Source organism: Syngnathus typhle, linkage group LG4 (assembly GCF_033458585.1).
Source record: "Syngnathus typhle isolate RoL2023-S1 ecotype Sweden linkage group LG4, RoL_Styp_1.0, whole genome shotgun sequence".
NCBI classification, from domain to species: Eukaryota; Metazoa; Chordata; class Actinopteri; order Syngnathiformes; family Syngnathidae; genus Syngnathus; species Syngnathus typhle.
In genome coordinates, this window is record NC_083741.1 from 13,584,029 (window position 1) to 13,604,720 (window position 20,692).

A 20,692-nucleotide genomic window follows, 5' to 3' on the forward strand; every position below is an offset into this window, starting at 1 on the left:
GACCACCAGATGACAAACTTCCAAAGCAGCATTTTGGAAGATAAAAAGTACGTAATGCTTAATGCTAAATCAGGTCAGAAATGAAATTTTAACTCTTTAAATTGTTAACTGAGACAGATATTTGAACAGTTATTTTTCTTTTCATTAAAAACACGTTACATAAAATGTGTTGGTGTTTTATGCAGTGGAGCTGCAACAGATTCATTTGGTTGGACTGCAGTTCAGATCACTGCTTACTGTTGTAGTGTGGCCACCTAGTGGCGAAAATCTATTTAAAAAAAACTAACGGGGAAAATACTTATGTACAAAGGGTTCATTTAATCTCACTATTGATAAGACTTTAGATAACATAAAATACCAGAAACAGATATAAGTGTTGCCATGTTGAGGCAGAATTTATTTCAAGACATTTCATTCACCAATTGAATTACCCTGTAAAATAGAGCTTTCTTCTTAAGCCAGTGAGAAACAAAACATCCCAAAACTCAGATGAGGAACTCAGATGAGGAACACAGATGATAAATGTTCATACTTTACATTTAAACACAATAGTTTGATTTAACAACTTGCGTTTTTGTGTAAACATTCAAATTCCGTTTTGGGACGCTCTTACAGTAGCTAGTATTAGTTAGTAGAAATCTGTTGTATTAAGACATCTCATTCGACAAAAGCGATCAAGCAACTCGTGACAATGATATAAATAAAAAATCTTGAAAAAGGGTCAACAAATTATTTGACATAAAAATGGGTCGTCTGCATGTTTACTTCATCAATGCTCTTAGGAGAAAAAAAATAAAATAAACAAAAATACTAACAGTGAAGTTTTGTCAGCCTTGAGATGGAGAAAATTCTAGGCCACCCAAAATACTACACTAATCAGTCGTTCTATACCAAGGAGAATGCAAACTTTAATCAATTGGCACTGTACAGGAGCATTGGAATTAAGTGAGCAAGAAATGCTACCGCAGTCTGTTAAAATAATTTCAAAAAAAAAAAGTAGTACATGTCCATGAATCTAGGCGCATTTAGAGGTAGAATTTCATGAACAAGATGCACTTGCGCAGTGCATCTCGATCAAGTTTATTTTTGTATTTTTTTGTTTTTGATTTTAAATTCCCTCCACTGCACCATACATTCCATAAAGCAAGCACTTACTATGACACATAAAACTGAAAATCACTTTCAACGCAGCAGTGACAGTGTAGCAGTTATTGCTTCCTTAAACACAGAAATAAAACAGGGGGGGGGGGGACACTAAGACATGTAAGGAAGTGAACGTTGAGGTGCTACAAATAGGATGTTGATGTCATTCACTGGAGGTGGGGAATTCCAGTGGTGGATTTTGCTCTTAAATTGTGTTATTTTTAGCAAGCAGAAACACTACCCCAAATTAAGGAGACCAATTACATATAATTGCAATCCCCCCCCCCCCCCCCAAAATATATAAATTGATTATAATCCAGTCCCCACATCCTATAAGAAGTGCCTTAAAATCACTCTTTAAAAAAACATCTTCTCCTACATGTTATAGAGCCCCTTAAGGATTTGGGGGGTTGCAGGTATGTTTCTTGTACACATTAGAGAATTTGTGGTCTGCTACTATCGGTAGCGCACTTGGGAAAAAATCTTCTGAGCATGACAAAGGTTCATGAGTGCACTACAAATTTCATTGTGCACACCAGAAAGTTTCCTTGCGTGCATCAGAAGTTCAACAAGCGCACTAGAAATTTACTGTGTACGCAACAGAAAGCAGCGGACCACAATTTTTTTTTTTGTGCGTGGTAGGTTATTGACCATGGCAGAAACATTTTCATAGTGTGTGCCAGACAGTTTTCTAGCAAAGGTTTTGCCAGGTGCATTTTTTTGTTTTTTTTTTATATGCACCAAAATGTTTCCTAATGTTCTTCAAAGACTTTCTTAAGCGTACTGACACCAGAAACATGTTGTACCTTAAAAGGCTCTGCAGGATTTGCCATGAAGAACTTCAGAAAAAAAACACCATTGTGCAGCCCATGCAATGCAGCCATGTTTGTCATGTTATCGGCGAGGGAGAACCTCACACTAGGACTTCACGTAGCTGCAACGGATGCAGAGCAACAAGGACAGGCGCACGTTCCTGAGGCGAAAGGATTGGGGGGGCTGTCACAGTTGGGGGATCAGATACTGAGGTCTTTTGTGCTCTACTCTAGTTTCTGCTGCAGCTTTTTCTGGAAGCAGACAGGCAAGATGGAGAGCACAGCGAGGACGGCAAGTATAGCCAGAGAGTTCCAGGACACCGCCTCGCCGGCGGTGGTCAATTTGTACATTTGTACACCTGCATTAATGGCTACAAATGATGGTGGCGCCACACCTGTGAATTCATGAAAAGAAAAAAAAAAAGATGTTATTTCAGCACGACATAAAGAGAAAGAATTAAAAAGACCCACCCAAAAAGGTTCCAATGAAGAAAACCCCCAAGGGCACATTAATGACAGGTGAGGTGATGTTGATGAACCAGTTGGGAAGAAAGGGAGTTATCCTCAAGAAAATGATGTAATTGATTAAATGGTCTCTGTGTTTATCCACCTGCCAGAGGAAAAACAAAATGTTGAATGTGAGACGTCTCATCAACGGCTTTTTTAAGTTTAATTTGACACCACCCTTTCTTTATTCCCCTTCAATCACAATTGATCTTACCTGCTGTGACCACTTTTGGGCTTTTTCCGTGAGATATCTGTACACTATTGGTCGGCCCACCAAGTAGGAGAGCATGTAGCAAAAGGAAGCCCCCAAACCGGAACACTGCCATGACACAAACAGGACAGAGTAACCTATCATACACAACTTTTGACAAAGCAACTGGAATAAATCATATTGTGCAAAATTGAACCAAACAAGTATTTCTCTGAAGGAATTCTGCTTCATTCTATCATTTAAATTAACACTATGCACTATAACAAAACACAAAAATTTTAATTCTGAAGTTTGGTTTTTACCTTACATAACATTATCTTCCCAAACAACCCTAATGTTTCAGTTTGTAATTTTGCCGAGAATATAAATTTCAATGAATGCTACAGTGCCTTGAGTTTTGTAACACACACACAAGGATTATAATGTCTGTACTGTATTTACACACAATATACCCAACCAGACATTTTCTAGATTTTGTCATACATTCTAATACTACAGGGGCGTTGGAACGAGTAACCCAAACCATACAGGTCCTAAATGAGAATGGGTAACTATAAATCCAATGTGATGCTAAGAATACAGTTGGTTTCTATTACTCACCAAGCAGACTAAGAAGAGAGCCAGGGGAAAAGGGTAAAGATATCCAGACAAGATGCTGAGGAAAATCGATCCAGGAATTGCGAAGGTTTGAAGGCTAATGGAAGGTGTCAAGGTATATATATTTCTTTTTGTGGGGGGGGAAGACATTAAACATCATGGAAAGTAAATGAAATGCAGTGGGTCTATGAGATACGAGTTTTGTTCATCCCATGACCACGCTCTTAAGTCAAAACACTTGCAGCGAAAATCACCTTCCAGAGTAAATTGAATTAATCAGCTCCACAAAACCCCTGGAATTTTGTGATGAGTTTTTCTTCTGAATAATGAAATAATGTAGTGTAGCAAAACAAAGTAATAAAATAATTACTGTTGCAATCGTGTAATTTTGCTCCCTCTGAGGATACAATACATAAGTTGCAAAGTAGGCCACCAACACCTGGCTGTAGTAGGTGTCTTTGTATTTGGACAATACGGTTCCTAAAGCTTTGGCATCGTCCATGTCTTTAGGTATCTTGATTTTCCCCATTTCCTCACTGGAAGAAAAATGAACAATTAGCATTTTTGCCAGTCCTTTAAATGGATCATTGATTCTATTTTAGAACTCGTATGAAACACGTATTCAACCACGGCAATTGTCTATGTACTACAAGTGTATTGTTTAATAAAAATCTGAAAACTCAAATGGCAAATATGCAGACTGCACTGGATAAAAAATAAAAATCTGTGAGCATGCATCAGTGAGCATGCATACATACCACTTTGATAATATCCCATTAATAATGCTGATAATTACATGACTTTATCTAGAGTTCTCACAAAAAGAGCATTTGCTGAAGAGGAAACTACACAACACATTGTGTGGACATGTAACGACACACTATAGGTCAATGTGTTACCACAGTAAACACAAAGGCATCACCACAAATTCACAGAACTGCATGCGTAACTGCTGGGGTTACCATGGTAACCAAAATGTACTTACTCTGTAAGTTCTGGGAAGTTCCTATAGACCAGGTACATAAGTGAGGCTGAGCAGGTGAAGATGGCAAGAAGAATTAAGAGAGACATGCGTGTCGAGCTCGCATGATTGCTGTCTGCGAAAAGGATAAGAATTTATGTCAATGAAATTAATATACTTGCTAATTTTGTGATTGACCATATCCACGTGCTAGAGAAAACAGTCTTTTCAGATTCACATCATCTTTAATCCACAAAAGCAGACGGACATCCAAAGTCAAATGCAGTGTTTATGTCCATGTTCTATTTTCTTGGAAACAATAGAAAATAAATGAATTCTCTGCACATTTTAAAATATAAAATATATTTTAAGACTAATGAGATTCCCCGATGTTGAAATAAGTAAACTAGTTAGACAAAGGAGTAGAAAGAAACCACATATAAACAGTAAAACATCGCCAGAAAAGTCCGGACATATAGGTAGTCAGCAAATGTTCGTAATAATACAGTGTTTGGTTACTTCACACACTTGTTGAAACTGACAGTATTCAATGAGATCACGAGTCGTAACACAAAAAGCAAAGGGACTTGAGCTAATAATTTCAATAAATGTGCCATTAAAGCCTTTGGCGTTCAAATTTTTTCAAGTTTTTCCTCGCTGTGATCGTCAGTGAAAACGTCACCGGCACGCTAATGGTCACGTGACAATGACTGCACCATGACAGCAGTGCTGGTTTTGCCCGGATGCTAAGCTAACAGAGCATTCAATGATCGTTAGCTGCATTCAACATGCAAAACGAAGCCGTTAATGGGGCAAACGATAAATCCGGGGCGGATTAATATTTGACCCTATAATCCTTGATTTAATACGTCAAATTAGCCACTTCAACTACAAGCCTACCTGTCAATGATACATGGTCCGTAGCATTAGCGTCCACTTCTCCCTGTGACAAATCCAAGCCACCGGTGTCTCGTCTTTCTTTCCGTTTCGTGGCCATGTTCTGAGATAACGCCAATCCGTCCCTCGATTTGTGTATGAGCCGGCCGGAAGAAGACTAGATAGCGATACACTATCGGTGGGTGACACGTTCACCGGATGAGTTTTTCCTGTAACGCATACAATCGACAACAGCGCCTCCGTGTGTAGGACATTGTTATTGCACCCATTGACATACGAGCACTGAGATGATCCACAATCCAGTTTCAGGTCGACGTACCAGTACGCTTTGTCCTCACTACTAAGACAATTTGGCGTACTGGTAAATCCCGGTTATTTATACCCAGTCATCTTTCAATCTTTTTTTTACCGGTATTGTAACAAAAATTTTAGATGAATAAAGTAAGCAAAAGGAGAAACCCCCAATAATATTCCAATGCATAATCTAAAACATAAAATACTCAAAAACGATTTGCAATGTGTAAGATGGTTCGTTTTTAATGGCAATTATGTTGATTTTTGTTGGGGGGGGGGGGTGTATATCTTATTCACATTGATATTTTTTTGGAGTGAAAGTCATTTCGAATGTGGACAATAATAACAGGTGATGTCCTGAATATTCAGAATGTTAATGATTTCCTTCGATTGAAACGTGTAAGTATTTCATATTATTTTTATTATATTATTATATATTTCATTATTTCATATTTCCCCTAGAGTTAGCGCTACATAATACGATATGAAGCCCTACGACTAGAGCCAATCCAGCCTCTGACTTCCCCGCTGTTCTTTGCTTCAAGGTGTCATCTAATCTTTTCAATAGACACTTTACGCATCATGAAGGCTATTACATCACTTACTTTGAAATTTGTCATTTGTCATCCTTTTTTGTGCCATCGCCCATTTTCCAACAGCAGTCTACTCACCGTGACAAGCAGTTAGTTTTATCCGGTAGAAAACTACAACATTTGCAGGATCATGGGCTACTGATACACATACACAGAAAAAAAATATGTTTTCAGCTTGCCAAAACGTAACTATAGGTTCATTCAATAGTTGGTTGGTTTTGTGGGGAAATCATGTAAAACCTGGGTTATTTGACAAATTTGTTGAAATTTGACCAAAAACCTACAAGTCCCAGAGGCCTGCGGGGGCAGCCGGAAATTGGTTGCACACATTTGGCGCTGTTCTATCCGGGTACTTCTTTCGCTGCTTCCTTTCGCGCCGGGTAACCGGAGAGCCGTGCGTCCATGTGCGCAGTGCTTGGGAGCTGATAAGACATCTAAAACAGCCTCTATCCTAACCAAGCAAGCAAGATTTTCTTTCTCCCCCCCCCCTCCCCAGCGATGGATCCTGATGTTTTGGTCGAGGCCCTGCGGGGCACCATGGACCCCAATCTGCGAGAAGCGGCGGAGAGACAACTCAGCGAGGTAAAGGTTTACAACTTGGGCTTTTTCGTGGCTGATGATGGCGCGGTCTCACATCGGGCCTCGGCTCACAACATCAAGATCGTTCGATCGCGCAAGCAGGATCGCCGTTTGTCACCGTGATCGTCCCACTGTTACATTTGGACATTTGATTTTTTTGTAACACCACACCACGTAAGGGCGGGTAACTTTCGTCCCATATCGTGTTGTTTTGCGTTCTTCGTTCATCACCAGCGTAATCATGAGCCAGCTGTGTGGCTAATATTGCTAAGCTAGCTACCTCGTTGTGTGTAACCAACCCTACCGCTCCCAAATGGAGACACGTTATCTAAACACGTACACGTTTAGTGATAAGTAAACCGTATGTATAGAATCTCAAAAGACTCGGGGCATAGTCGCCATTTAACGCACTGAAGACAAACGGGAGCTTTTCGGCTAACGATGAGCTAAATTAGCAAGGGGTTCCTTAGCTGCTGCTGCTGCTGCTCACGTGTCAAAGACAAGCCTAGAAGCAATGACATGTCGATTCAACGTCGAAATAGTTTGTCTTCACTATATACCACCAGAATTTTCGCTATTCTTTCTGCACGATGACATGTTAAAATAAGGATTTCCTGTGAATCTCTTGGTACGTGTTTGAATACGCGAGTTTGACCGAAGTTGACTAACGTCGTCTTCGGTTCGCGCGGCGGCTATGTTGGCTCTTCGGTCGTTTTAAATCGTATGTTTTCTAACCACACTGGCGCAGGTTTTGGTTTATAAACTAACGTCGTTTACTTGGTTAGTCCCATATGGTGACTTGTTGACTTTTTGGAGTTGCGTAACGAAAGTGAATAATGTACACTTTTGTCACGATATTCAAATTCCCATTTTTAAATACCCGTGTAAAGTACTTCACAGACGACAGATTGTCTCGAAACGTAGACGTGCTACTGTCACTACTTTGATGACCAAATTCTGATTTCACTACCAAAACGCATCAAAAATATAAAACAAAAGTAAGATCAATGCAATATTTCATTCATTTTGGAAATCAGGGAGTGTCCAGATTCATGATTTCATTATAGAAAACTATTTGATTAGCATAGAAAATTGCTTCACAGGTTTTTCTCACAAAGTGTAGACGTGTGAAAACAGGAAATTATTTATTGTCTTGGCAGTTAATACAGTTCTGGATTAGTTAAAGCCATGTGCTGGAAAGCACAAAGGTGTGTTGTTATTGTTTTAAGTCCTGTGTAAAGTTTGTCAGTTTAATTTCATATCACGCGATAATGGACTTTATTTTTCGACACATGTCATCTTTACTGTAAAGATCAGCTGGAATGTCAATACTGCACACATCACGTTCAGTGTGGTCTCTTAAAAATACAGGTAGTAAAAAACACATGGCATCGCATCATTGTTGATGGTGAGATTTCACAATACTTTGTAATACCGGTACATCATGTAACTCTAAGCTGTTTTGCTGACGTCAGGGTAATACAATCTTACTTGACCTGACGGATGTCCGAATGTAATTTTTGTAAACAAATATGAGTTGTCTTATTCCTTGATAATTAAACTACCAATTCTTTTCCATAATGCGGCTGGCGGCAGGTCCGAATTTGTCATTAGAAATTCTATGCTTGTCATCAAGTTGTGCAGCTAGCAAAAGCACGTCTGGGGGAGGATAGAGTCCTGCTCAAGTGCACAGTTTCTAAATACAGACCTCTGCTTAGTCATGGGCTTTTTTGTTGTTGTTAAGGAAGATGTCCAAGTAGTGATTGAACGAGTAGTGCGATATGTTGGAATGTAGAACATGAGTTTGATCATGTTGGAGCGTGATTGTAGCAAAAGGAACGCATTTAGATCAATTATATTTACAAATCAATTTGAGCTGTTTTATCATGTTACTGACAGAAATTCAATTAAACAGGGAGTGTTTTTTTTAATTATTATTAAATGGCAGCCAATCTTAGGCTACATATAGACAAGGCTGGGTCGTTTTGTCCTGTTTGTACTCTGCATTTTGTCTGCTGAAATAAAATCCAGCTGGAATAAGATCCACACAGCCTAATGAAAATAAGCAGCACAAAAGATGGATGAATAGATAGGTGATGGGGACAATATTGCTTTTTCTCGGTGTACAAATGATGAGTTATGTATTTATTTCCAATTTACAGGGTCACACCCAGGTGAACTTCTTATCCACACTGCTGCGCATCACCATGACTGATCAGCTGGATTTGCCAGTCAGGCAAGCAGGTGAGTCTCTGGTGTCATAATATGTATCCTCTCCTTCAACTGTGTTTAATGTAACGCAATGGATTAAATCTATTGTAAAAATCAGAAAGGTGAGTGAAAAAGAATAAATTGAAGCATTACCACTCAGTCAAGCTCTACTACTTAATGTGGGAAGATTTTAAAAGCTCTTGACTGGCACTTGAATTCAGTATGGATCAGTAGAACCTCTGAAATAAAAATGAAATCTGGGAGCGCAAGTTGTGCTCAGTAGTTTTTCCCCATTACAATTTATGTATAAATGATAGCTTGAGACTGTCATGAATTGATACAATTATCAATGAGGTAATTGCCAAATAATTTCTGTGGTATGTACAGCAATTTTGGGCAGGGTTTTGCTCAATACAGCAGTGACCTGGCAACAGGAGTGGCCAGGACAAGGAAGCGTATACTACTCATTTCATACTGATTGTTATTTTTGATAATCAGTCGTGCAAGATTAGCTTGTCTAATTGGAGCATTTTTAATCCCCATTATCACTATGCAAAATATATATTTTCCAAATTGATGAATTTGTCAATATTGAAATAAAGTACAGACAAGATTACCACCATACTATTTTTTGTAATTTTTAGTTTTCCATTTTGTCAGTATTAAAAGGCTGAATTTTCAATGCCTAGCCAACTTGGGTACTTGCACACAGTTGACCATTGTCAATTGTCCTGTTGTCTAACATGTTTTTTTAATTATAAATTCTCTTTCCACATAGGTGTTATTTACCTTAAGAACATGGTAACTCAGCACTGGTGTAGTGGAGATGGCTCTTCCACGGAGACGACTGTCAACAACATCCCTGATGAAGACAGACAATTCATTCGGGACACCATAGTGGAGGCTATAATCCACTCACCTGAGCGCATCAGGTGACTACACACTCATCTGCTATCTTGATATTTACACTGTTTACCAATCACCGGTCATAGCAATGGGCACTGGGCTGCACTGAAAAACATGCACAACCCCCACCTACTCATTTCTATCTATGATTGATGAGCCTATTATTTCTCATGCAGGGCTGGATCAAAAATCCTCTCTAATACAATCAAATAAAAAAATCAGCTAAAGGTTTTCTTTATTTACGTTGGTTTGCAAATTGAAAAATTAAACTGTAAGACTAAGCAATAGTAGATAGTGAGACCGAACTTGCAGCTAAGTGCACAGTTGTAGGGCATCCATGACTTGATGGTATCTTCCAAAGATGAAGCTATTTTGACAAGAGAAGTTCCACACCATTGCTTGTGTGACGGTATCTCCAAACCAACATGCCAATTTATAAGACCAAAATAGTATTTGCACCTCATGCACGTTATAAACTGCAATTATATTAGTCAATTAGGTCATTGTTATTATCTGATAGCTGCAGCCCTGGTGTACCTTTTACCGCTACATTTAGGAAATCTTTTAGTTGGACTAGTGCATGTCTGTGGAGGGTTAGATGCATTTGCTTGCCCCAACATCACAAGTAGGAACTCTTTGTGTCATTTCCTACTTGGGGGTCTGAAGATTCAAATGTCCAATTCTCTGTTCCACAGCATTAAACCAATCAATTTGTATTGACAGGGTCCAATTGACAACATGCATCCACCACATGATCAAGCACGACTACCCCAATAAGTGGACCACCATTGTCGACAAAATTGGCTTTTACCTTCAGTCGGAAAACCGGGCAGGATGGCTGGGCATCTTGCTTTGCCTTTACCAGCTGGTGAAAAACTACGAGTAAGTCAGTGCACCATCAGACAGGTAGCCACTGTCATACTCTAGGCTGAATTGTCCATGTCATACAGATACAAGAAGCCTGAGGAACGTCAGCCTTTGGTGGCTGCCATGCACATCTTCATGCCCATGTTGAAAGACCGTTTCATCCAACTTCTCCCAGACCACTCCACCGACTCTGTACTTGTACAGAAACAGATCTTCAAAATCCTCTATGCCCTGTTTCAGGTAATAACATCTCTACGCCAGGGCTATTTGAAAATGATTGAGAGCTTGAGTTTAGATTCTATTGTGAGTACAAACACAAGGCCCAGCAAAGGTGTTATTTTTGAAACTCGTAAGAATCATGTGGGCCACCACTATTGGAATAGGAAATAAATAACGGCGATAGGATGTGTTGATGGATATTTTTTATTATGGGGTAAGTGTAAAGTTGATTTGTGTAAAGTTGAAGGTGACTATTGTATTGCGTCCTTGTTTTGTATTTTCTGTATATATTTTCTGTGTTTTTGTTCACAATCTAAACTCTTACATTACATGTTAGGCAGAATATCAAGACCCATAGACAGAAATTAAAGAGTGTGTTCTGTGTTGAAGTTAGTAAAAATCTGGGTGAGGATTATTAGTGACTTCTCTCCTCTGTGTCACAGTATAACCTCCCCCTGGAACTCATCAACAGACAAAACTTGACAGAATGGATGGAGATTCTCAAGACCGTGGTGGATAGAGACGTCCCCCCGGTGAGCGGCCGAGTATTCATGTCACATTAAAATCTCAAAGGATCTCTTGCCTCGAATTTCCACATTATGCACCGGCTTGGCCATTTTTGCTTTAGGAGACGATGCAGGTTGATGAAGAGGAGCGTCCCGAGCTGCCTTGGTGGAAGTGTAAGAAGTGGGCCCTTCACATCTTAACTCGGCTATTTGAAAGGTACAGATCTTATTAAAGTTTTAGTCATGTCATCGGAGTCACTTTCAAACACTAAGAGTTAATTTAATTTGTAGATACGGAAGCCCGGGAAACACGACCAAAGAGTACACAGAGTTTGCTGATCTTTTCCTCAAGGAATATGCAGTGGCAGCACAGCAGGTATGGACCAGGCACTGTGATCTATTCTGCAACGGCCTAAATGCTGGACTGCAAATGATATTGAAGTTCTTTTGTTTTAATTTTAGGTGCTGCTGAAAGTCTTATATCAGTTCAAGGAAAAGCAATATGTGGCTCCCCGAGTACTCCAGCAAACGCTCAACTACGTCAACCAGGGGATAGCTCATGCTCTTACGTGGAAAAACCTCAAACCACACATTCAGGTACGCGATCAATGTGAATTACTGTCAGGATTCTGAGGCAAAAATGTTCAGTCAACAGATTAACAATTTTGAATTGGCGTTGGAAGAAAGTATGGATTTCATAGATGACACTTTTGATTATAAAGTGCATGCTTTGGTCATTTATTTGAGTGACCAAGTTTGCCTCCCCCTGCTGAACCATATTTGTAATGCACAGTAAGAAATACGTAAGACCCTAAACAGCGATTTTTGCGTATTTTCTGTTGTTACACTACCATCATTCTGTCTGTCTTTGTCCTCCAGGGCGTCATTCAGGACGTGGTTTTCCCCCTCATGTGCTATACAGACGCTGATGAGGAGCGCTGGAAAGATGACCCCTATGAGTACATTCGCATGAAGTTTGGTAAGCAAAGGGCTCCAAGCAGTGTTGTACCTTGAAGAATCTAGTGACTCACTGATGAGTAATTTGTTCGCTTCACCACTTCAGATGTATTCGAGGACTTCATTTCTCCTACAACAGCCGCCCAGACGCTCCTTTTCACAGCCTGCAATAAACGAAAGGAGGTCAGTTTATCTGGCTTTATTTTTTCTTTCCCCCTGATTTGAGTTGTTAGTGAGTGTTCTGTACTTGGTAAAATCCTCTGAATGGCTAAATGAAACCCATTTAAACCCTCTTTTGACACTAATACGAGAATTTGTCTTGCTCTATTAAGGTGCTGCAAAAGACAATGGGCTTCTGCTACCAGATTCTCACTGATCCTGTCATTGATCCCAGGAAAAAAGACGGTGCCCTCCACATGATAGGCTCTCTGGCTGAGATCCTGCTCAAGGTAATTTGCATCCCAACCCACCTTTAAAAGCGACATGGCCTCTAGATGTTGGGGAAACGTCCTCCCTCTGACGCAGCTAATTTCACGCTATTTTAAATTAAGGTTCCAAACTGGAAATGTGAGTGGCTAGGTAATTAATAATTTCTGAAGGCGTGTACTGACCTAGAAGAGTTAGAGTTTAAGTTTTAATTCATAATCAATTTTACTTTGTCAACTCCCCCTTTGAACTGAATCCTTATCATTTAACCATTTATTTCCATAGAGGTCACTGACTGCGTTTACATGTAGCCAATAACCCTTTTAAAAGCCGAATATTGGTAGTATTGGGTTTTTAAAGGCAATGTAAACTTTTGCAAAACAGAACATGCCATTACTCTGATTTTTCGAACGAGATTGCCAGGTCACCCCCCTTTCTAACCCAAATATTTGAGCATGTAACGGCCATCGCGTTATCAGTGAGTTACGAGGTATTGATTTGAGTTCTGCGCAGGAAGGAATACTAGTCTTTGTTGAGCAGGAAGTACTTGTATGTGCCGTTTCCTTGAGCCTACTAACTTGAATGCATCGATTTCTCCTCTGCATTTTTGTTATTTTCTTCCCCCACGCTGAAAATAAGTGTGTACACGCATACACGTATGTCCTAAGTCCGTACGCCTGTTGTGCAACTTGCAACATCAGAAGTTTCGCATCTTAACCATGCAGGAAACCTCTGTTAAAGCATTTTACTTTGCGTACCATGACAGTATGATTCCCACCTCCCATTCCACAGAAAAAGGTTTATAAGGACCAGATGGAGTTCATGCTGCAGAGTTACGTCTTCCCCCTGTTTCGCAGTGAACTGGGCTACATGAGAGCCAGAGTAAGTGATTAATGTAATTGATGCTGTGATTAATTCTAAATTAAATCAATACTATCTTGCTGGATTTCCTATATGACATTTTGTGTAAGTCCCTTTTTTTTTTTTAACTTGGTATACCTGCCATCTAAACCTTACTATAGGCCTGCTGGGTGATTCAATATTTTTGTGAGGTGAAGTTCAAAAGTGACCAGAACCTACAAAATGCTCTGGAGCTGACCCGCCTCTGTCTAATCAATGACAATGAGATGCCAGTGAAGGTGGAGGCTGCCATTGCCCTGCAGGTTCTTATCAGTAACCAGGACAAAGGTAATCAAAGATGCTGCTTCTATGAGTCTTGTACAGAATATACTTTAGGAGTCATTTCTGTTCTGATCTTTTTGTATTTGCTGTATTTTCTTTTCTTCCCCCAGCCAAAGAATATATAACCCCTTTCATTCGGCCGGTGATGCAGGCATTGCTGCATATTGTCAGGGAGACGGAAAATGACGACCTCACCACCGTCATACAGAAGATGATCTGTGAATACAGCGAAGAGGTCACACCTATTGCAGTAGAGATGACTCAGCACCTGGTAAGCACGTGCTTTTATTTTTCAAGCTATAAGACATGGTTTCTCAGGTTGTGTTTAGAATAAGGCAGCGCTCTGAATTGACTACAAACAAAGACATGAATTCTCCAAATTTGAGATGAAACTATTAATACATATATATATTAATTAACATATATTGTAATGTCCTCAAGATACTCAACAGTACCTTCAGTGGCGAACGGTAAAATATTTGACATCTTTAACCGTACTTAGAACAAACAGTCACAAATATCTCTGTTTGCTGTCTGGCAGGCTATGACATTCAACCAGGTCATTCAGACTGGGCCTGATGAAGAGGGAGGAGATGACAAGGCTGTGACAGCTATGGGCATCCTCAACACCATTGACACCTTGTTGAGTGTGGTGGAGGACCACAAAGAGGTGAGCAGAAAAGCCTCGGAGCAGGTTGCTTAACACATAGGCTTATCTTGGTACCACTTCCTCTGGTTTGCTGTCGCCTTTCTGCCAAACACACTTAAGCCGCCCACCAACTCTCGGAACACGCTGTGTTCTCACAATGTCCCGAATCACTCATTCAGACAGTCGCTACAAAGCGTTCCAGGGTCCACTGCCAATGTGTCTGGGCAAGCTCAATACTGTTAGATGTTACAAAGCCTTAACCTCCAGAAAAGACTTGACTGTTTCATCAAGACTTCATTCACCAAGTGTTCATCTGTGTTTGCACAAGCAGTAGTACGAATATTCCTATACAATAAATGCACGACTGTTTGTTTAAACTGGTGGCTCCCATCCTTTAGTGTTCCACCCCAGAGATTGAAATGTTCTCACACAGACTTCAAATATCTGATGTGTAGATGAGTGTAATGTTCCCCATACTGACAGCTGTTTGAAAGCATTTTGACTGATCAAGTCTCACAGAATATCAATGTCTGTGATAAAATAAGTGCGAAACATACTAAAACAGTACTATTTACCAATGGAACAAAAACGTCATCAGTGGATGGATTCAGTAAAACATTTTTGTTCCCTTGATAAGAATTCAAAATTCAATTGATTGATTCTGAATTACTGATACTTGATTTTATTGCCTACACAATTTTTAGATGTATTGCTTTGTATATGTATATTTTTATTTTGTATCTTTTTTTAATGAAACCGAGGTTAATACACGAAAGACTTTGACCCTTTTTAATGTTGCATGGCCAGAATTTACAGGAAAGGCCTTTCCCGTACGGTCTGATGCAAGCTTATGTGACAATAAAATGTCAGTGTGACTTTCAAGACCTCTCACATCTTGATTTGACTCCTAACTGCCCTTTAACCTTGTGCAGATCACACAGCAACTGGAAGGCATCTGTCTGCAGGTGATTGCCACCGTTCTGCAACAACATGTAATGGGTAAGTCCGTGCATGGCCAGTCCTTCCTGTTCAGCCACATTCTGTCTTCTCCTTGCTTCGACACCTATTCGCATGTTTCATGCTTGGTTTTGTTGAACTTATTCCAGAGTTTTACGAGGAGATTCTGTCATTGGCTCACAGCCTGACTTGCCAGCAGGTGTCACCGCAAATGTGGCAGCTCCTTCCACTGGTGTATGAAGTCTTCCAACAGGATGGATTTGACTATTTCACAGGTTCTTACCCTTCAACATGCACCTGTCAATTGTCACAAATAAACCACATTCACACTGGGTGTTTCCTGTTTTCAACATCATGGCGATTGCAACCTGTTTTGTCTGACTAAGGCTTGTTTCCATTCCAGACATGATGCCTCTCCTCCACAACTATGTAACAGTTGATACAGACACCCTTCTCTCTGACACCAAATACCTGGAAATCATGTATGACATGTGCAAAAAGGTGAACTGCTGCAAAGTGATTAATCTTGAGAAGCAATTGGCATTATGAACACAACTTTTAACTTTTTTCTTCTTTTTTTTTTTTTTACACCCCAACAAGATCCTGACAGGTGATCCAGGCGAAGATCCCGAGTGCCATGCGGCCAAGCTTCTGGAAGTAATCATTCTGCAGTGCAAAGGTCGAGGCATTGACCAGGTCGGTTTATGTACATTTCAAGAGTGCGGTTGACGTTGACTGTCCCAAAGTTGAATCAACACAATGCATATACCATCCTTAAGTATTTTCTTTTGGTGTAATTTCAGGTTGTACCCTTGTTTGTTGCTGCTGCGCTGGAGCGTTTGACACGGGAGGTGAAGACCAGTGAGCTGAGGACTATGTGCTTGCAGGTGGCCATTGCCGCCCTTTACTATAGCCCTCCTTTGCTCCTCAACACTTTGGAGAATCTGCGCTTCCCCAATAATACGGAGCCAATCACAAACCACTTTATCACCCAGTGGCTCAAAGATGTCGACTGCTTCCTTGGGTAAGCCTTCTTTCAACATCAAGAATTACTCAATACATCTAGCATAGCTGACGAATTGTAACATCTTCCAAGGGAAGAATATAATCAGTCCCATTAAACTGAATACAAATATGCCATTTACCGGCTATCAGTGCCAATACCAAACTAATTTCACAGTATCGGCTGGCCTACTGTGGCAGTTTCCGATCAACTAAAAATTATGAATTGCCGAGAATTTCATGCAACTGGAAACTGCTATATTTGCATATAGATTTTTTTTATGATGATTTGGGAGGAGGGTTCTGTATCAGAACGTACTAGTGGTATTGGTGCATAGTGTCTGTATCTGACTACTAAACGGTGTACTGGTATCTGTCTGGGGGAAAAAAAATTGGTATTGAACATCCCTAATCTAGTGTTAGCTTGTTCTGTTCATTCGATTTAAATGTTGCTGTGTCACACTGATTAGCCATCTCCACTCGTTCAGACTGGCGCATTTAATCCCGCTGTTTAAAAAAAAAAAAATCTCTGTTGAAACATTTTTTATGCATGTGATCTAGTGCTCGCCTTTCACCAGGTTTTCTGTTTTCCTCCCACATCGCAAAAACATGCTTCACTGGCATCCGGTTAACGTCACTTAATTAGTGCTCGTGGTTGGTTGGGTATGTCATAAGAATTTGGAGGATGTTCTGTGAGACACATTGGTCTTAGTGATGTCCAGATCATCTTTTCTTTTCTTCTGTTTCTGCAAACAGCCTCCATGACAGGAAAATGTGCATCCTGGGCCTTTGTGCTCTCATTGACCTGGAACACAGACCCCAAGTCATCAACCAGGTTGGCGGTCAACTCCTTCCAGCAGCCATTTTGCTCTTTAATGGCCTGAAGCGGGCGTATGCCTGCCGAGCAGAGCACGAGAATGACGATGACGACGATGATGATGACGGGGATGATGACGATGATAATGGTACGTTTGAGCGTTTTCATTGGCTTATTGTTAGATACCACTGTTTTCAGACAGCCAGGGTCCAATTACTTAGCCTTAAGGACTTGGTGAAGCCATTACATCTTATTTTGATCACAATCTGTATTATTTTACTGAATATTGTTCAGAAACAAATATTTTGTGAACAATAAGAAATCTATTTAAAAGTGGGTGAATTTATATAAGGAACATGCGTATGTATTAAAATTTTCAGGATAAGCGAGATGGCTGAAGCTGAGAACATGATGCACTTTTTCTTTTTGTTTGATCTTAAATGGAAGGTTCATGAAATATTAACTTTTCAGTTACATTGACATTTTGGAATGCCATTTTACTGGTGAAAACCTGTTTTAGGTTGACACTGTACAGGTTGTCATTTCGTTTTATCATATGATGCAAATTTGAAAAGTTATTAAATGAACATGCATGAAGGTAATTAAACAAAGTTACGTTTTAGAATTTATATCAATCACAATCTTGAGGCAGACATGATTCACAGGGAATCAAACAATGCTGGGTTTCAGTTCGGAAGCACATCTTTCTGAGCGTTGACCGTGTGAGTCGATAGACCAGTTGGTGATTTTCAACGCCGCACTTGAGCACAGCACTACACGCACATGAGTGTAATTATACCACTCACTCACACAGGCTCCCCCACACTAAAAATAGCAAGAATCGACCAAGCATGTTGCTGCCCACTGCCAAGCCACACAAATAAATTCACAATATGAGGTTTACTGCAACAATGGCAGCCTGCTTTGAGCGTGGGGAGATACTCCTTTCCGCTGGTGCCAGGCAGTGGCTGGCGATGTACCCAGGTTCCCCGCTCCGATGGATGAAATAAGGGACACCTCCAACCGGGAAGACCTTTCTGAACCACCATGCGAGGAACCGGGCACGTCTCCTGACACTGCCCAGCGCCAGCAATGAGAAGTCCGTCTTTCCCCTTCCTAATCAAATACCGTTACCATCATTAAAATATCCAACATTGTTTCAAAACTTTATTTATAATTTCATATGTAATGAGGAAAGCGTATTTCCAAATCCCGTAGTCTGTTGGGTACAGTCAGATGATTAATTTATCCCAATGCTTTGTGATAGTGTTTGAACTCATCGTTTTGAAAGAAAAAGTGCACAAGGGATGCTCATAAACGCTAAGATAATTATTTATCTTTGTTCTTTCTACCACTGTTTTAACTTTGCTCTTTAGACAAATACCTTGGCTTCGCGCTAAATGTTTTGCTACTTGTAAAATGATATACTTATAATTTTACGATACCCCCTTTGGCTCATCTGTTTTAACTTCATGTTTATATTTTGAAAAAAGTTAAATACAAATATTGTACATAAATGATGCGAGTACCAAAAGTTGAGTTACCGGTATCAATTTTTTGAGTACCGTACCAGATATGAGAACAGAATCAGCTCAAATACGGAAGGTAAAGGACCAATCCCTAATATGTATTTCAGTTGCACGACTACTGGTATCAGTACCTCTGCGAGGAAGCTTTGCGGTGTTTCAACTGATGGTTTAAACCTTTACTCTGTCTGTAGCTGAGCTGGGCAGTGATGAGGACGACATTGACGAGGAAAGTCAGGAATACCTGGAGATGCTTGCAAAGCAAGCAGGTGAGGACGGAGACGACGAAGACTGGGAGGAAGATGATGCGGAGGAGACCGCACTCGAGGGCTACACTACAGCTGTGGACGACGAGGACAATTTGGTGGACGAGTATCAGATCTTTAAAGCCATACTACAGAGTAAGGCAGTCACACGAATCCAAACCGGCGTATCACTTTCAATCCCGATAGTTGCACGGCTCACAATCGGTCGTCCCTCTTGTGCAGGTATTCAGACGCGTGACCCTGCGTGGTATCAGGCACTAACTCAAGTACTCGATGAAGAACAAGGCAAACAGCTTCTTGACATTGGCACACTTGCAGACCAGAGACGGGCAGCACACGGTGAGTGCGCTGTCAGATTTCAAGAGGTAAAGGGGACACATCAATCAATCCGCAGAGTTGTCACCAAGCTTTCTATTCTCAACTTGCAGAATCCAAGATGATCGAGAAACATGGTGGATACAGGTTCACAGCGCCAGTGGTGCCACCTAGTTTTGACTTTGGAGGCACTACTCCCGGAATGAATTGAGTCACCCTCTCTACTTTTTATTACTCTGTGACTGATTGTAGTGAAGTGAAAAAAAAAGCTTGTGTTGTTCCCTTAAGTAGTGGTTCCAGAACTGGTTCTTCTCAGTCATTCTTCAATCTTATCAAATGGGGGAAATAGCACGAGAAGATGCGCGAGAGCAACCAAAATGCAACCAATGGCTGGGGAAAACAAACCAAGAACTTGAGCACGAGACAAGAGGAAATGCTCTGAACAACACTGTCTTCTGGAGTCCAGTGAAGAGAGTTGTCAAGAAAACAACTCTCCAGGCTTTACCTCCCCCCCCCCCCCCCACCCCCACTAAAACAAAATTGAAAGGTTAACCTTTAAATTGAGACTGGGACTAAATATTACATTATCACTCTCTTGGCCACATGGCCATAATAAGAATATACCTCTGGTAGTGGTGGTCTGTTGTTTTCATCATAAGCCGGTCCGGTTTATTACCAATGTTTATAAACAAGTCAAAGGTTATCGATTTTTCAAGTAGCCTTGAAAAAGCAACCAGAGGCATTTCTAAGGTGTCAACAGCTGTATTCATATGTAGCATATTGGATACTTCATAGCGCTATGTGTGATGCCTGATCTCTGTAAATTAATGACTAGCACTTTCATATTGTTCAGGACTCCTAGCCTTCTGTATCAGACTGCATTTTTTTTAAGAAATTGAAGACTATTTAACATGAAATCAGATGTAAGTTTGTCTCGACAGCTACTTGTCTGCATACAGAGCGGATCGGGGGGGAGGCAACTCGGAAACCTTAGATATTTCTGCAAGAAGAGAATGTTCTTGGTGTACAGTATGGTTACAGGACTAGTGTTTGTGAGCTCTGAAAAGTACAATTGATTACATTACTGAAGCATGTACAATTGGACTTATCGTGAAGGTCTCAAGCTTTTGGTTGGTGTATGGATGAACCATCTATATAACAACATATTAAAAACAAAAAGCTAAGGGAATGTGTGTCCAAGCGTGTTTCATTGCACAACTTCCCCCCTTTTATTTTTTTTGTATTATACACTCATTGGCACACGTATAGCCACTATCAGTTTGACTTTAGAA

At 40.4% G+C, this 20,692-nt stretch overlaps 2 protein-coding genes across 3 annotated transcripts; one reads left to right on the forward strand and one right to left on the reverse strand.

Annotated features, from left to right (window-relative positions):
* Positions 1-370: 370 nt before the first annotated feature.
* tmem41b (transmembrane protein 41B) lies at positions 371-5,372 on the reverse strand. 2 transcript variants are annotated; one of them, XM_061276949.1, is made up of 7 exons: positions 5,132-5,369; positions 4,256-4,367; positions 3,678-3,806; positions 3,274-3,367; positions 2,677-2,781; positions 2,427-2,565; positions 371-2,350 (listed from the first exon to the last, which is right to left on the reverse strand). In XM_061276949.1, exons 1-7 carry the CDS (start codon positions 5,226-5,228, stop codon positions 2,181-2,183), a joined length of 846 nt encoding a protein of 281 aa, XP_061132933.1. In that variant the 5' UTR covers positions 5,229-5,369; the 3' UTR covers positions 371-2,180. The 2 variants fall into 2 exon arrangements, with proteins under 2 accessions (XP_061132933.1, XP_061132934.1); XM_061276950.1 differs by lacking the exon at positions 3,274-3,367 and having other exon boundaries at positions 3,641-3,806; positions 5,132-5,372.
* A 994-nt stretch (positions 5,373-6,366) lies between these two features.
* On the forward strand, positions 6,367-20,589 carry ipo7 (importin 7). The gene is made up of 25 exons (XM_061276946.1): positions 6,367-6,597; positions 8,757-8,838; positions 9,584-9,737; positions 10,435-10,593; positions 10,662-10,818; positions 11,241-11,330; positions 11,426-11,520; positions 11,595-11,679; positions 11,766-11,900; positions 12,183-12,282; positions 12,367-12,443; positions 12,593-12,709; positions 13,479-13,568; positions 13,709-13,874; positions 13,979-14,139; positions 14,410-14,538; positions 15,450-15,516; positions 15,624-15,749; positions 15,878-15,975; positions 16,075-16,170; positions 16,278-16,498; positions 17,233-17,441; positions 19,014-19,220; positions 19,308-19,424; positions 19,514-20,589. The coding sequence occupies exons 1-25, from the start codon at positions 6,514-6,516 to the stop codon at positions 19,609-19,611; spliced, it is 3,120 nt and encodes a 1,039-aa protein (XP_061132930.1). The 5' UTR covers positions 6,367-6,513; the 3' UTR covers positions 19,612-20,589.
* The last annotated feature ends 103 nt before the right edge of the window (positions 20,590-20,692 follow it).